Here is an 18774-nt window from a genome sequence, read left to right as displayed (position 1 = left end):
TTTTAACTTAAAATAGTCCTTATGGATCCACATATAATAAGGACTACATGAAAGTTATATTTTAATAGTCAAAACAGGTTTTACTACGATTCCTTGTTTATTTATTATGTCTAGATTATTTCTCTAAAACGAATCCAATAATCCAGTATTTGATCATTTGACCGTGCCGGATTAACGAAAGTTTACTGTACAACCATATGATATTTAAACGTGTTGCATTTTTCCTACCTATCCGCAATATATCTTCTAGAAATATTTCAAAAAAATAAATAAATAAAAATTTCCTTTTAAATTTTCTTTTTTATTAAAAGTAATTAAATACAAACAAAAATATTAAGTAGATTAAATATTATTAATTTCAAATGGACGCGTTTTTATATTCTTAGTAGTTTTTGTATGATGAACTAACTGTATTATCTTTGAGCTCTGTTTAGATCAATATTGCTTAATAACAACAAGACTATAATCGACTGATACTGATTAATTAATTTACACAATATTAACTGATTTAAATCATCTGGATTGGTGTGAACACATTGTCATGTTGTATAATAAAAATTTAATTTTTAAATGATTTGATATAACCTAAATAGAGGCTGTAGTATAATAAGCAGCCACCACCACAATCAGATAATCGATATTCATGATTGTCTAAATTACTGAATACACAAATTGAATTACGTTTTATATATTATATTTCAAATTAAAGTAACGTTCAGCTGTTTATATCTAAACATTATTAATTTAATGATGAATAAAAAACCTATCTTAGAAGCTTTGGGTATTTATTAAATTTAACAGGTAGAGTTCGATATGCGGATCCGGTTTATATATCGACCAGTATAATTAACGATATGAGTCTATCAACCATATCAACATATCTATAGTCATAATAACAATCATATTTGAAATTAATATAATACACATAGTGAAAATCTCATAAATAATAAAGGAGCTATAGTGATCGAACAAAGAATTAGAACTGGAAATAGGAAAAACTCATAAGTAATAACAAAATTACAAAAACATAATAAACATTTATAGCAATAAATATGAAAGATGCATTACCATTTTATGTTTCCCCCTGGGTAGCAATGATAAACCGCTTTCAAGAAGTGGTTGGAAAGCATCCTCTTTAGAAAACATTACTTCTCTTCTGTACACATTCTCACATAGAGGTCCTGCAAGCAGGTCGGCTGAAACGCTACATTTTAAACTTCGTTTCACAGTCCTCCCCAAATTTTACTGTGTTATTGTCTATACAAAAATTTGCTTATATGAAAGTGTTTAAAATTGATACAATTTAGTTATTGTTTAAAAAATTCATTATTGGTTCATTATATTGATAGTTTTAATTAAAAGTAAGATCATTTTACAATATCGATGTGGAAAACCGGGTCCTCTTATCGTACTCTACCCAATGTAACGAACAAAACAGTGTTACATTTAGTTAGTTTTAACTACTTTGAAGGATGAACATGGCTGACAGCTTGTTGTGACATAAATAACACATTTACATCAACATTGTATTTGTGGCTAATTACTCAGTTAGCATACAATGTTTGTTTTTTTTACCTTCGAAAGGAACTGTTCATCATGTTTCATTTTCTCATAAAAGCCTAAACACAACGTGTTTGAATTTATTTACATTTAACAGTTCTCTGACTACGGAAATTGAAAGCCTTCCTCAGTCCATCAACCATTTAGGATATTCCCCATAATGGAGAAAACAAGCTCTGCTGGTGCAGATGATTCTGAAAGGAACATTGCAAATTCTACAATTTTCGAAAGATTATTTGTGAATGTTCCATTGCTTTTCCTTAATGTACGTAGCCTAATTGTTCAATTTACAGACTCCACAGTATTTTTTTTTTTTTTTTTAAGGAAAATGCTTAAAAATTAAATTAAAAAACAACCAATTTTATTAAAGTTGGGAAAGACTGAAACTTTTTTAAATCTCATAAAAGGCTCTGGTGGTTGAACGGTCTAACAGTAATGGTCCTTGGGCATTATCTGGAGGCCACTATTTTGGAAGAGTTTCTTACTGGGGACCTAAAAAAACTGTTACTTATCTTATTTTCATTTTTAAAAAATGCTTAATTTTAATAATCATAATATATAATCAGTAATACTCATCAATGTATTTCTTTTCGCCATATATTTTTATATCAAATCTGAACCAGGTGAAATTTGTTGAATATAACTTGTACAGCATGCTAAACTAACTTTCATTAGATTGTTTTATTTTATGTAGAATATCTAACATTGACGCCATTCTTTGTATATGAAAATGCAACATATGAATAAAGATTATTTTCATTTCATTTCCCAGTTTGTGTAATATTTTTAATTACACTAGTATACGGATGTTTCCATTTAATTTCCAGAATGCCGAGTTCCATGCTGTTTGCGGTCAACAATGAGGGGAAGATATTTGGTCTGTCGACAAACGGAACTAAGTGGAGGGAGTTCCAGTACTTGGGCCTGGAGTTCAAGCAGGTGTCGGCGGTCCCGAACTTCCTGTGGGCGGTGGGCAGTGATCGACAGATCTATGTCCATGCCCACGGACTGGATATCCCCATCCGGATCAAAGAAGAGACGTATGAGAACCAGGTGACATCCATTTTTGAGATTAGGCCTTCATGATGATGTTCAGATCAACGATGAGTAAATACTATTTCTTGTTGAAGATTCTTGGAGTATTTGAAATATTTTAATTTAATACCACTACTGAATTACAACACATATTCTAATAATGAATTTACTTTTGCAAGGCCTTTCAGAATCAAGGATTTTATCGTCAGGCAACTTCACAAATGAATAAATATTTACATTTTTCTAAACAATGAGTTCAAAAATAACCTATGGTAAGGATTTGGAAAAATGGTTAGCCAGTATAAATTTATTTTCTAACTTTTGTTGTTTCTTTTTATATTTTAAACTCAATACTTTCAAGAATATTAAGATAAGTTTCTTGAAAAAATTCATGATTGATACATTTTTTTTATCAATAAGTTGGCAAATTTTTAGTTATTTCCAAGTGTAATTATAAAGCTTGCAATGATAAGTTTTCTTGCTTAGAGTAAACGTTTTATTTATTTTAAGATTGAACCAATTTAGTATTTAATGTAGAATTCTCTAGGTCTTTATCTATAGTTTTATATCTGATTGGTATGTTAACTTAAATAAATTTTGGAAAAGTGTTGTTTTTCTTGTATTTTCTTAAAAACTAAATGTCTAATTCTAATAACATTACTTTCTGTTTATATTTGTGAAGTCTGTTTATATCACTGGGCTTGAGGGTCATGTTAAAGAAGAAAAAACATTAATTATTGGAATGTGTGTTAAAATTCACTAGTGGTATTGAATTGCTAATAGTTTAAAGTTTCAAATTTTTTTGGCACTGACTTATTTTTAGTAATATTTTGACAACAAACAAAAGAACAAAACCTCTAAGGCATATTCTTTAGAACATTCATTTCTAACTATTCACACATCAACTGTACGATAAGAGTAAAAATAATAGTTTACTGATAGGTAGAAAAAAATAAAAATAATATCATCAAGTTTTAAAACAGCAGATTGAATTTACCGTTAAAAAAATATAAAAGTAGTTAACAACATTAAAATTTTAAATTGATAAGAAGAGTTATAAGTTTAATAATTAAGGTGAGAGTATCCCATACCTCGTCTTTTGTATGTGACTATTGAAGTGTTTTGTAGGAAGAGCTCTTCTCAATTCAATTTCAATTTCGACTTTAGGTTGAAAGTTACGTGTTTATCAGTAATAACTTTATAGCTACTAGTTTATACTACTAGCTTGATTATACTAACTTAGGTGTATGGTAGAATGACATTCAAAACAAAAAAAAACAGAGTTTGCCACTCCAACCTTTCAAGTTTTTGTGCATACAAACTCATCTTTAAGAATTCTTTGCAAAATGCAAGCATTAAAATTCACATAAATTTTAATTCTGGGTCTTTCTGTGAAAGCAGCGTAGTAGCAGTTCTGCTGTGTCATTTAAATCTTTGTACACAGACTTAGGTGCTAGGAGAACTGGCTCGGTAATTATTTTTATACCTGTGTATCCGGACATCTCTTTACAAAATTGTTTAGTGAAGACTGTAATCACATTTGGTGTTTGGTTCTATAAGGAAAGTTTCATGTAAAACTTTTTAAGGTAGGATGACAAAGTCGGTTACACCAATTCACTTAAGTGAATCATTTATTGTTAAAAAACAAATAAAAAACTTGATTATAACAGAGATGACCATGAGAATGTAAATAAATTAATAGACCTATCAATGATATGGCCTTACTATTAAGTAAGACTCAACATACTGTGTGAGGCCTAACTTAAACTAGCTGTCTACTGAAACAATGACTTCTATTGAAGACTTGGACAAGAACCTGAACAAGAATAAGAACTTAAGAACTCTGTTGAGGAGGCGGAGTCTCCCGTACCATGTCACACCCCGGGTGATTCTAGGTCTCTCATTGGCTAGACGTCTCAGCCCATAGGTCTCTCATTGGCTAGACGTCTCAGCCCATGTGAGGTCCCCTCTGACCAATATTTGGTTTTCTGGTAATAATTTTGGTTCACCACTCAGGGTGGAACTGGTTTCCCATGGGATTATTGGCTACTTCGTCAACAACTTTTTTTGGATCCCTTCAGACGAACACGACACCAGATTCTACGGGTCGTCTGTAACAGTGTTAGATCCCAGATGCTGTACTAAAAGGAAAGTAAACTGGATAAAAAATTTTAAAATCTTTTTGCAAAATCAAGAACAGACAAAAACTAAGTAAAATAGAACTACGCTCAATTTTCAATATATAAGGTATTTTTAATACAACTTAGTATGTACAACCTTTATCAAGTCCTTCCAAAAATTTCGTTTATAGAGTTGCAATATTATTGTCATATAAAAGTGAACTTATGATCCATAACACGAACAAAAGTATTCTTGGCAATAAAAAGATTATTGTTTGCTGTGAAATTGGCATTGAATAAACTATTCATTTTTCCAAAATCTTTGCTCAATTTCAGACAACAACAATACACTTAACATTGTTTTAAGCTTCTCATTAATAGTAATAACAAGGACAGTTTGTGTTTCCATGGATTGCGTTGGAAATAATTGCATTATCAACAGCACTGCTGCTGATAAATACTTCTTATCAATGATAGTGCTGTACTACTGAGTAATACAAGTAACTAATTCCACTTGTGATTTTTTTTGTATTGACAGACAACTGTTTGACTTTCACTGATTCTATTTTAACCCTTTCCAATTGAATTTTCTGGACCCTGTTGTCCCTTTGTACTTGTATTTATTTTCAGAGACTTAATACTAATAGCCAACAAAAACGTGACATGGCATTCATGATTCATAAAACTTAATACAAATAACCAACAAAACATGACATGGCATTTATAATTTCATAAAAACTAATAATTATCACCAAAAAAACATGACATGACATTCACAATTCATAAAAACTAATACTAATTACCAACAAAAACGTCACATGGCATTCACAATTTGTAAAAAACTAATACTTATCACCAAAAAAACATGACATGACATTCACAATTCATAAAAACTAATACTAATTACTATAAAAAATGTAACATGGCATGCACGTTTCATAAAATAAAAAACTATGTTAATAGCATCAGCTACTCATAGAAAATATTTATTCTATCCTTTTTTTTAAATACAAAAAAGGGTTAAAATTCATTGGATCTTTTACCATTGCATTTCTATGAATAATAAAGCCTCATTGAGGCTCCTGTGCTAGTACCTCATTTGAGGCAAATTTTTAGTTTTGCGTAAAGCTGTCATTTACTACCGAAAGTTCAATCAAAATCCAACTTATAAATAACTACTGATTTCTATATTTTCAAAGTATTCTCTGTGCCCCCTGTAACTGGGTACGGCAGTAGCAAATGCAGAATTGTTGAAAGTTTTGAGTATTAAAGCTAAAAGACTATTAATATGCTTACTTAAATGATTGTTTTTTTTTTTTTTTTTTTTTTATTATCTCAGGACAAGTAGCTTAGAAAATTGCACCTAGTCCTAAAAGGACCTTAGCGCTGCCTTCCCTTCTTATCGAGATCCATTCTGAAGAACTTAGGGCATTAATCTCAGTCATGTCCCTTCGGAAGAAGGGGTAGCCAGCTCTGAACCAGCCTCTCCAGTCAAAGCATGCAGGGGGTAGCCTGCCCTTATGTTTAGGCTGGCAAGAACCTTTGACTCTTAGGGAACCCCATCAATTCCAACAGTCATTTCCCACAGTAGACTGGACCTATCGATCTACCCTTGCATCCCAGAATCTCAACATTTGCGGTTAACGATGTGCCGCTCATGGACATCCATAAGGTTGCCCAGATTTAAGTGACACCTCAGTTTTGCTGTACCCAGTGTGGGTTCAACTGGAAGGTTTAAACCAACCAGAAGTGAACCGTCCTGGGGAGAATGATTATCTTTACAACCAATGTTCTGTGTGGAGTAGACCTATGCCACTGGAGCTATGGTGCTATCAAAGAAAACAGTAGAATCACATGCTCTTTAATAATGGTTAAAGATGTACAATCTTTCTCTTCCTCATTTTTAATGTTCTAAATTCTAATCTGCCAAACTGAAATTTCTGTTGTAATTATGTATTATAATTAGTATATTCTATTCATTTAAATTAAAAAGTGTCAAGGTATTACATACATCCACAGAGAATTATTATAAATCAATAATTTTGTGTAAAATCAAATAATACCAGAAAGAGCCAATCTTACATGCAAAATTTTTAAATTTTACTAGTAAATTTTGTACTTCAATTACATGATTGACAGGATTCTGGAAATTTACCGCTGTAATGTGTTAACATTATGTTTGAGGATTGGAAATTATCTTCTTATTCAGGTGTCAACAAACTGAATAAGGTTAAGCAAGCACAAATCAATATGGCAATAACCCCACCAAAGTAAAAAATAAAACTGAAAAAATTTTACTTCAAAAAGTCCATCATATATTACAGGCAGTCAGAAGAACCAAAAACCATAATATGGCACAACATACAGGTGCATACCTGAGGTTGATGGCAATCAGAAGAACACAAACTATAACATGGCACAACATACAGGTGCATATCTGAGGTTGAGAGCAGTCAGAAGAACACAAACTATAGCAATGCACAATATACAGGTGCATACCTGAGGTTGAGAGCAGTCAGAAGAACCACAAACTATAGCAATGCACAACATACAGGTGCATACCTGAGGTTGAGAGCAGTCAGAAGAACACAAACTATAGCAATGCACAACATACAGGTGCATACCTGAGGTTGAGAGCAGTCAGAAGAACACAAACTATAGCAATGCACAACATACAGGTGCATACCTGAGGTTGAGAGCAGTCAGAAGAACACAAACTACGAGGGGGTACCCAAAAGTAACCGGAATTGTATTGCTGGCAGCCGGCAGCGTGTAGTACACATTCCTGCCGCTAGGCGTGTGTCGCGCAACCCATTGCGAGCTCAGTGACCCCAGTTCCGTTGTCCTAGTGCATTCTGTTCGTTCGTAGAGACTGTTTTCGCTAACCCTGTTTTGTTCTTGTTTCGTTTTTTGTCATGGCAAGTTTAAGTGAACAACGTGCAGCTGTGAAATTTTGTTTTTTTACTTGGTAAAAATGCTGCAGAAACTATTTTAATGTTGAATACAGCTTACAAACATGATGCTATGGGGAAAACTCAGGTCTACGAGTGGTTCGCTCGATTTAAAAATGGCGACATGTCGATTGAAGACAAACCTCGTTCTGGACGTCCATCAACCTCTCGAACGGACGAAAATGTTGAGAAAATTCGTGAACTTGTGCTCACCGACCGTCGACAGACAATTGAGGAACTATCAGAGAGTAGTGGGTTAACTTGGAGCTCGGTTCAGCGAATTTGAACAGGAGATTTAGGACTGAAAAGGGCTGCTGCCAAATTTGTTCCTCGACTTCTGACTGACCATCAAAAGGCACATCGAGTTGAAACTTGCCGCCTTCTGAAAGAACATCTCGAAAATGATCCCGATTTTCTGGAAAAGGTAATTACTGGTGATGAGTCATGGTGCTATGGTTATGACCCAGAAACGAAGCAACAGTCAAGCCGATGGAAGTCGCCATCTTCACCTCGTCCAAAAAAATGTCGGCAAGTCAAATCAAACATCAAAACCATGTTGATTTGCTTTTTTGATGCGAAAGGCATTGTTCATTCTGAGTTTGTTCCTCCAGGTCAGACTGTCAACCAAACATTTTATTTGGAGATTTTAAGAAGATTGCGCAACAGTGTTCGCCAGAAAAGACCCGATTTGTGGCAGACTGGAGACTGGTTCTTCCACCACGACAACGCACCGGCACACACAGCCATCTCAGTTAGGCAGTTTTTAGCCAAAAACGGCATGGTTCCGCTGCCCCACGCACCTTACTCGCCTGACCTCGCTCCATGCGACTTTTTTTTATTTCCACACATGAAAAGAGGCTTGAAAGGTCAACGATTTGACAGCGTTGAAGAGGTTAAGAAAAAAACGAAGCTCGAGCTTGCAGCCATTTTTAAAGATGACTACAAAAAATGTTTTGATCAATGGAAATACCGTTGGGACAAGTGTATTAGTTGTAATGGAGATTATTTTGAAGGAGATAAGGTCGTATTGTAAAAAATTTGATAATATATAATTTTTATAAAATAATTCCGGTTTTTTTTTGGTACCCCCTCGTATAGCAATGCACAATATACAGGTGCATACCTGAGGTTGATGGCAGTCAGAAGAACCACAAACCATAACATGGCACAACATACAGGTGCATACCTGAGGTTGATGGCAGTCAGAAGAACACAAACTATAACATGGCACAACATACAGGTGCATATCTGAGGTTGAGAGCAGTCAGAAGAACACAAACTATAACATGGCACAACATACAGGTGTATATCTGAGGTTGAGAGCAGTCAGAAGAACACAAACTATAGCAATGCACAATATACAGGTGCATATCTGAGGTTGATGGCAGTCAGAAGAACCACAAACTATAGCAATGCACAATATACAGGTGCATACCTGAGGTTGATTGGTAGCACTCAGAAGAACTACAAACCATAACATGGCACAACATACAGGTGCATATCTGAGGTTGATGGCAGTCAGAAGAACCACAAACTATAGCAATGCACAATATACAGGTGCATATCTGAGGTTGATTGGTAGCACTCAGAAGAACTACAATCCATAACATGGCACAACATACAGGTGCATATCTGAGGTTGATGGCAGTCAGAAGAACCACAAACTATAGCAATGCACAATATACAGGTGCATATCTGAGGTTGATTGGTAGCACTCAGAAGAACCACAAACCATAACATGGCACAACATTCATGTATATACCTGAACAAAATACACTGTAAAAACAGAAAATACCAGTTTCTCTCACTTGTCAACAATTCAAATATTCAAGATTTGTCAGATTGTGGTAGCACTGGGGTGCTATCTTAACTTCAGAATCATGGAGTCAAATCGCCTAAAATATTCATGTACTGCGTAGTTTGAACTAAATTAAAACATTTCACAATACAGCACAGCTATAAAACAGTTACACTACTCTTGTATGAGTAGTTGACATTTTCAAACAACCAAACATACAATACAATAAAACACAAAACAGCAATAAAACACATACAATAAAATAAGGCATTAATTTACTTAACATACAAAAGCAACAATTATGTTAACTTACAGACCTACTTAAAAATACAAAAATCCACATTAATAAACAGTAATACAGTGCATACAATTTTAAAAACTTCATTTAAAACTCACTTGTATTATAATATGGTTTTTTTAAATAACATTTCCTAAATGCTATCTCTTAAATGCACCTGAATACAATAATTCCTTAAACGTTAAAGGTAGTTTGTTGAAAAGTGTTTTCTCCATGTATGATGGTGTCTTCTCCACCACTTTCAGATGATGCCTGGGATATTGAAAATTAGTTTTGTAACTAGTATTATGATTGTGTTTATGGTTTTCATTACAAAGATTGTCATAATTAAACTGCACTGTTAATAGGGTTTTGAAAGTTATTAGGCTTAGTACATTCAAATCTTTTTATTCATTAAAGATAGCCTTACAAGTAGCCTTCCAAGATAAAAATGTCATTATTCTTAAAAATTTCTTCTGAAATTAAAAAATGTTATCACTTTTTTTTTAACCCCCAGAACTCAATCCCATACTAAAGAGTTGAATAAAAATAAGCATAAATATGATTAAACGTGTTTTGAAATCTATGGTATGTCTCAAAATAAGCATTTGAAAGCATGCTGAGTTTAATTTTTCTTAACCTATCATTAAGATTAAGATGGAGTGTGTTTTTTGTGGTCAGAGATGGTCACCAATCCATGGATTCGGGAAGCACATGCTGCCGACGGATCGGTTCCGCTGGTCCACCAAGGATGGGCTGACGGAGCGACGCCTGGACCAGATCCGGTTGCCATCCATGGCATGGCAGTGGGAGGGTGACTGGCACATAGAGACTACTCTGGATGGACAACAGTTGGATGATGATGTACGTATTGACTTTGCCTGTAAAGTGGTTACAGTGACATTACTATCAATGTAAGGTATAGGATTTTCACTTATTGCTTATGTAAGCCAAGCAGCATTGAAAACGTTGGGTTGCTATCAAGTCGTTTCTTCCCTTGCCAGAATCAACAATGTGGCTGTTGGGTTCCTGGTCATGAGGGGATCTCAGGGAATGTAAGAGCTGATGTACTGACTAACTTTACTCAGTGTCCAATATGATGGGACCTCAGCCGTTTTGTAGCATTTTTAGGTGTGAATCCTTTGGGGCTGTCTCGGAATGGGCTCACACTGAACATGAGAGAAGGTGGAGGCTGCATTCGGGTCTGAGAATGAACAGAATGGTTCTACGGTTGCCTTCCTCCAGGGTGGCGTCTGACCTTCTCTCACTAAGTAGATCGGTGTCTTTTCAGGATGTGGGTCAGATTACGGGACATGGTCACCTAAGGAAGTATCTTCACAGAGTCGGTATCCTTCGGGAGGATCCGCTCTGTAGAATGTGTGACAAGCAGGAGGAAACTGCTGAACACTTGCATTTTGACTGCTCTGTAATAGAAAGGGATTTTGGTAGTTTGGACAAGGGTAATGAATTTCCCCAGGAGGACTTGATCGATTGTTTTTGGCATAGATTGTCTTCGGGGTGCACAAAAGGCCCTTGAGGCTTAAGTGCATAGCAATAGGCCACCCCTAGAAGAAGAATGTAAGATTTTTATCTTCCGACTATTCAAACCTTTTTAAGGAGAGGCCAATCCCATTTTAAGCCTTTTTCTGCCCATACTTATGGGCCACTGGTCTGTGTTAGGATTTTATGAAACATAATAAGCGTGAGAGTCGATACAGTATAAAGTCAATGGTACTGATAAAGTGTTGTGATCGCAGACGAGATTTGAACCTCTGCTGTCTCTATAACTCAGGTCCAAAGTTTGACGTCTTGGACCTCTCGAAGGTTACCATGTTAGAAGGTTTTACATGTCAGAAAATATATTTTTAAATTAGTATTAATATTTTCAAAATGGCGGCCATTTAATTTTTGTTTGATAAAATATCTAATAAAGCACTAATTTTATCAAAACTTTATAAGACACAACACAGTTTTTAAATAACTTTTTTCTTTTCAGGGATACCGCTCTTGTAAATTTTTTTAAGAAATAACTATTTAGTGGAAGGTTTTGTATTATACATGCACAATAAATGGCTCATAATGTCACAGTATTTGAGCAGCTGTTATTGTAATTAAAATCCAACACTGAAACTGACTATTAAACCTTTAACATCTAATGTAAAAATAACCAAATGATCTTAAAAACACGTTTTTAAGATCAATTACAAATTATTGATAAATAAACTTATTTGAACTGTGAACTAAGGGTCAAAAGACCAAAGGGCAGTTTTCAGCTATGGCAGAAATGAAGCTATACTCAACATTTGTAACAATGGGCAGTCCGCCCGTCTGTGCAGTACCTCTTAGTTATATTCTGTTGGGTCCTCGTTTATCGTTGTTTTGGTTTGTTTTGTTGTTAGGGTTGGACGTATGCAGTAGACTTCCCCGCAACATACCACAGCCAGAAACAGTGGTCGTCGTGTGTGCGCCGCCGCAAGTGGGTACGTTACCGCCGATATGCTGCTATCAACTCTTGGTGTGCCATCGCGCCTCTTCACAAGGATCCCACACAGGTTCGCCACATATACATGTTAATCCTTTGTCAATTTGTATATGTTGTTGCTTTTATTGTTCTTTGTTTTAATGTTATTTTGAATATTAAAGATGACGTAAAACAAGGTTGAGATTATTTCTTTTAACACTTCACACGTCACTAATAAATTCATTGATTTCCCTATAACGCCAAGACATCTATAAAATATATTTTTCTTAAAGTTCAAAGATAATTTTGATTATAAATATGCTATAAGAGGTAAACGCAAAAAAATATTAAACAAGGAATTTTAGTTAAAATTAGCGTATCTATTGTTCAAAATCTAAAAATAACAGTTTACCATACTATAAATTTTATCTAAACTCAGATTCTTGGTGCAAGTTATAAAACTGATAAATTATATAAACTACTAGTTATTAGAGCATTTCCTTTTCTAAGGTTTCACAGATAAGGTCTGTCATCTTATCTTATCATTTGGGCAAACAAGGGATGTATTTGGTTATGGCTCTGTAGGACACATAAAACAGATGAGCAGGTGGATGGCACTAGACAAAGGGCACCCCCTTCCCCCTGCCACGGAGTTAATGTCATCTATAAATACTTCCTTATCAATTGCGATAGGCATGGAGCGTGCACCGGGCATTTCAAAGGTCTTTGGTGAACTAAAAAGCTCACTAAGAGACACAATGTGTAATATCAGATATACTCGTGTTTGGCGTTTTGGCCAAAGTGTACCATTCTGATATATCCGTCTACGGCGTGTGGGAATTGTTAATATACATCATCAGTACGGGCCTATAATAGTCATGAATTGAGGTCACACAATAGCATTATTACTATTTGGAAATGGTTAATTTCCCAATCTTCCAATTTCAGATAAAGAAAATAATTTGTTTTCAACATTGTGTTTTCAAATTACAAAATAAAGCAATTCCCATTATCGCTAGTTTTTAACTTCAGAGAGTCGTGCATGACAGCGTTTAATAATTTGCATCTGTTGATTGTCATGTCTCTACATCTTGGAAACAACTGTATATTGTTTGTCAAAATGTGCTTTAACCTGAGTACGAGACATACATGAATATGAGGAAAGAAGCACAAAGAGATAACTTTCGTTCGGGAATGCACAGAACGGTAGTTTATGAACATTTATCTTCACAGGCAGGCTGTTCATTTTATAAACAGATTGCCAAACTCAATTAAAAAGGCCTTAACGCCCAAGGTGTTAAAAACCCATATCAAACTCTGCCTGGCTTTAAATGCTTTTTACAGTGTTGATGAGTTTCTGGCATTCGACTGGGAGACCACGCGATGATGAAGAGAAGGAGAAACAAACATCTTCGGATAGGCTCTCTAGTGTCAGTGATGTCAATCAAACCAACCCTTTAAACCTAAATGTTTGGCCCCCTTTAAAACAAAAATGAGGAGTAGCGATAGTAATAAAATTATTTTAAATAGTATTACAGAGTTGAAGTTGGTTTTAGACTAAATGTACAATGTAGATGATTATGAGAATTATATTGATAACTTAGACATATTAGAAAATACTTTTGTTAATAGAAATAACTGGTTACTTCATTACAATGTTCAAGGTCTTCTGTCCTTTACAAAGTTAACAGAATTACAAATGTTTGTAAATAAATTTCCCATTAAAGTCATTAGTCTCAATGAGCACTGGTTGAACAGCTCTCAGCTATCAAATTTGAATACTTTTGAATGTTTTGTATTGGCTTCTCACTATATTAGGGTAAGTAGTACTAGAGGAGGTTCCTGTATTTTAGTTAAAAAAGGTACACGGTTTATTGAAAGAAATGATTTGATTGTTTCTCTCAAAGAAGATTTCGTTTTTGAGAGTTGTTGTATAGCAATCCCTAATGAGAGCCAACTTGTTATTTCAATTTATCATAACACAAATAAGTCCAATGTAGATGGCTTTTTGATTAAACTTGAAAAACTATTTAAGGCACTAAAAAGAGAATCTAAGAGAAACCAGGTTTATATAACATCAGACTTTAATATTGATATTTTGGAGTCATGCAGAGATTACAATTTACAAAATAAGTTTTTAAATTTACTGATTTCATATGGGTATACTTACAATTTTAAAATGCCAACTAGAGTAACTAAAGAAACTATGTCATGTATAGACAACATTATTACCAATAATAGAGTTAAGCAAAGTAAACTATTAAATATTGAGCTAGGTTTATCTGACCATAGAGCCTTATTAATATCAGTTGATTGTAAGAATGATTTTACAGCACAAAAAGGTTCCACTAGAAAAAGGATATTTACAGCTCAGAATATTGCTGGTATGGTTGACTGTATTAGCAATACATCATGGAATGTTTGTCAATTAAGCACTGTGCAGGAGAATTTCAATAGTTTTCTTAGCAGTTTTAAGACATGTTTTGAATCTTCTTTCCTTTATAAATCTGTCAAAGCTAAATGTGGATCTAAAAATATTTTAAAAAACAAGAGATGGATTACAAATGGTATAATCGAGTCAAGTAAGAAAAAAAGGGAACTACATAAAATAGCAAAATCTAGCAATGATGTAAATTTTATTCAGTATGTAAAAGATTACAAACACATTTTTAAAAAAGTTTGTACTGCTGCTAAAAGAATGTATAACTGTAAATATATCAGTGATTCCAAAAACAAAAGTAAAGCTGTGTGGCATGTAGTGAAGTCAGAGTTAGGTGTTAGTACGACTAAAAAACAAGACTGTACAAGTCTCAAAATAAAAGATGAAATTTGTGTAGACACTAAGCACATTGCTCATCACCTCAATATTATGTTTGTAAATACTACTTATAAAATTAGTGCAAACCCACAGATCAACTCTGCGATTCAACTTTTAAGTAACTTTAATTGTAATAAGCAAGCCTCATTTGTCTTTAAAAATGTTAGTGCACAAGAAGTCCATAGAGTAATAATGAGTCTGAGGAACACAAAATCCGTTGCGTGGGATGAGATCCCAGTGCAAGTGCTGAAGGCTTCTGCGTTTTACATCTCACAACCTCTGGCTTTAATTATTAACCACTCTTTCATGTGCGGTCAATTTCCCTCGCAACTTAAATATGCAGATGTAATACCAGTTTTTAAAAAAGGGGAAAGGCAAGACCCTAACAACTACAGGCCAGTGTCAATATTACCTAGCATATCGAAGGTCTTTGAAAAGATAGCCCACAAGCAATTATGTACATATTTAGAAAACAATGGTTTCCTCTGTAAAAATCAGTATGGCTTTCGCTCTGGCCACAGCACTATTGAGGCAGCATCTGAAATGATTGAGCAAATTCTAGAGGCCTTGGATGGGTCGCAGGATACTGCTGGTATTTTCTGTGACCTATCCAAGGCCTTTGACTTTGTAAATCACTCATTACTTGTAAGTAAACTTAAATTTTATGGAATCTTAGGTAAGCCTTTGGAATGGTTCCAATCATTCCTTACTGATAGGAAGCAAAGAATATTACTCAACAATAATGGCATAAAACATACATCATCATGGGCAAACATATGTAGTGGTGTACCACAAGGATCTATTTTGGGTCCTTTATTGTTTATTGTTTTTATAAAATGATCTGCCTTATAATGTTAAAAATAATTTGATATTGTAATGCAGACGATACTACATCCCTAGTAAAATGTAACCGAGGACAACATATTAAATCAGAAATTGTTAATTCGCTCATAGATTTAGAAAAATGGTTTACATATAATGGGCTTGTACTAAATAGTGATAAAACTCAAATTGTAAAATTCCAAACATTGCAAAGCAAGACCCTGTCAAATTTTCAGATAAATTTCAAGAATACAACTCTGACTGCTGTAGATTTTAGTAAATTTTTGGGGCTCCTTATTGATAAAAATTTGTCCTGGAGACCATACATAGATGTCTTAAACAAAAAACTGAGTTCAGCTTGCTACCAAATGTTTACATTAAGGGAGTTGGTAGACATTAAGACTAGGCTTATAGTTTATTATTCTTGCTTTTATTCACTAGCACAGTATGGAATACAAATATGGGGCAGCTGCTCTGGCATTATCTCTGTTCTCAAAATTCAAAAGAGATACATAAGAACCATGCTATTTTTGGATATAAGAACCTCATGTAAAAAAATATTTACAGATTTAGAAATATTGACAATTCCATCATTGTATATTTATAGTTGTTTAATTTTTATTCATAATCGTCTAAATTCAGGAAATATAAAGCAACATGAGCACCAGTATAACACCCGTTTTAAAGATAGACTGCAATTTCCTGTACACAAATTAACATTATTTGAAAGTTCACCAAGTTATATGGGAACTAAATTTTATAATAAGCTTCCTCCTCATTCAAAACAGCTTAAAATGTCTTGTTTTAAGAACTCAGTTAAAAGTCTACTAATTAGTAAAGCTTACTATAGCATAACTGAGTTTTTACATGACAGTCTTTACGATCACATGTTTTAATGTTTGTAATATTTTAATGTAATGTAAGTTTTATTCTGATGTAATTGTATTACAGATTTAGTATTTATTATTGACAAGCAACCTGTTCACACAACATCTGAAGTTGTAAAATCTGTGAATGTTTTGTTGCAATAAACTTCTTGATTCTTGATGAGGAAACTGACTCCAGCGCCGGAAGTGAGCTTAATTGGCATGGAATGAATGGGGTGTGGATGTTTGAGTGTTGTAAGTTTGAATGTCGCCTTAATGTGGGATAAATAAAAAAAAAATGTTAGACATGAAAATTGACGTTTGCTATGGAATGTATATTGTGAACTGCGATTAAACTATTTGATTTTTGAACCGAGATGCTTGTTTGCTTGACAGGAACCCTTCATTGATGTGAGTATAGGAGGAACCAACGTGCCCGGCAGTGCGGCGGGATCTATGCAGGTGTGGGCTGTCACGGCGTACGGCAGAGTGAGTCAGTTACGTTTATCCTCCTATTAGTTACCATAAATGTGTAGAGAGTTGCGTATTTGTGATGAGAAACAATTGCAACCCTGTATTATCTGTTTACTGTATCTATCGTCTCTCTATCATCCATTGTCAATAATAAACTTATATCACTTAACTACTTTTACTATGTTAATTTATCAGTAGCTTTTGGCAATAAAAGGGCCACTGATGAGTTAATCCGTCATGCAGCAATGACCCATTTTATTTTTACCTTTGACTGGTGGTGTTTTGACTAGTGGGAATGCAGTGGAATAAATATCAGTACCTAGTTTACTGTTTTGCTGCTGGATGATGTGGCATGCTGGTCGGTTTACATTGAGATTTGTAGTTTGCTCGATGCGTAACGTAAGCAGAGATTCACGTTACTGTTACATTATTGCGGCTCCTTGCTTCAAGGTTACTCATATCGTAAAACAGGTATTCACAAACTAGTATGAGTTACTATGTGTAAATAATGTATAGAATGAATTTAAAAGAGGGGTATCTAGATTTTCATTAATTTAAAAGACATTTTTGAAAACCAACAAAAAAACAGTCAAATATGTTTTGTATTTTTGTGATTAAAACTAACCAATAAATTAAAATATGCAATAAAAAAATACACACTTTTCTTAATATTTGTTCATTTTTAATAAACCGGGGGTAAAAAAATTAGATTTTTTAGTTTGAAATTATTGTTTGTTTTGTATTCCTATTTTTTCTTTGTCAGGTGTGTATCAGTATTAGCACTGTTGTAATAAAACAGCGAAATTTTTAAAAGTAAGCATGATATTAGTTTTCAGCCATATTATTCCACTTTCCTACTGATGTATAAAGCATTTTGTTACGTATTAATAGAACAGATGACGGTCTTAAGTATACTTTTATAGCAACTAATTTGTACTTTATTCAGGACAATCATCAGACTGTAGGCTAACGTTCGTAGGTTGTCTTTGTACACTTTTGCTACAATTCAAGCACTGAAGTAAGTCAGACAGAATAATAGTGACAGAAATCTAAATAAACAAGCGTAAAGTTAATCGGATTTCTTGTGTTGTGAAATACAGACTGCACGTCCTGACATGCGTGACATTTGAACAGGTGATGTGGCGGTCAGGAGTGAGTAGAGTGTCGCCGGAAGGTGTGAGATGGAATTGCGTCACGATGCCACCCGGTTGTGATGTGATAAACATCAGTTGCGGCTCCACAGGACTGGTGTGGGCCATCATGTTCAACGGCCGAGCCCTGGTGCGTGGTGGCGTCACTGGCGTCTCGCCCACTGGTCAGTATCTCGGCTCGAGAATCGCTAGGTTATTAACTTGGAGAGGATTGAAATTTTGGGTACTTTCTGATTACACGGAGGCCACCGATAATTAACTGGATTTAGCAATTTCGGGTGGGCAGTTACATAATAAATACTAACGGTTAGGTTAGTAAACCTAAATCGCCTAACCACATCAGCCGCAGCGTGCTTTTTGAATAGGTGGCCTCCGTTTAATCCGAAAGTACCAAATGTTGCACAATAAATCAATCTGATTAATCATTAAAATTAAAATCTT

General features: G+C 34.4%; 1 protein-coding gene across 1 annotated transcript in view; it reads left to right on the top strand.

The window, feature by feature from the left end:
• Positions 1–2383: 2383 nt before the first annotated feature.
• Positions 2384–18774, top strand: part of LOC124368339 (tectonin beta-propeller repeat-containing protein-like) — a 61882-nt gene continuing 45491 nt past the window's right edge. Inside the window, exons 1-5 of the mRNA XM_046825615.1 lie at positions 2384–2613; positions 10423–10605; positions 12141–12293; positions 17105–17197; positions 18317–18497. Of these exons, the coding sequence (XP_046681571.1) occupies positions 2389–2613; positions 10423–10605; positions 12141–12293; positions 17105–17197; positions 18317–18497 (835 nt within the window). The 5' untranslated portion in view covers positions 2384–2388. The remainder of the gene's footprint in view (positions 2614–10422; positions 10606–12140; positions 12294–17104; positions 17198–18316; positions 18498–18774) is intronic.

Source organism: Homalodisca vitripennis, chromosome 8, assembly GCF_021130785.1.
Source record: "Homalodisca vitripennis isolate AUS2020 chromosome 8, UT_GWSS_2.1, whole genome shotgun sequence".
NCBI classification, from domain to species: Eukaryota; Metazoa; Arthropoda; class Insecta; order Hemiptera; family Cicadellidae; genus Homalodisca; species Homalodisca vitripennis.
The sequence above is the reverse complement of the archived record's forward strand: the minus strand, read 5'-3'. Positions and strand labels throughout refer to the sequence as shown.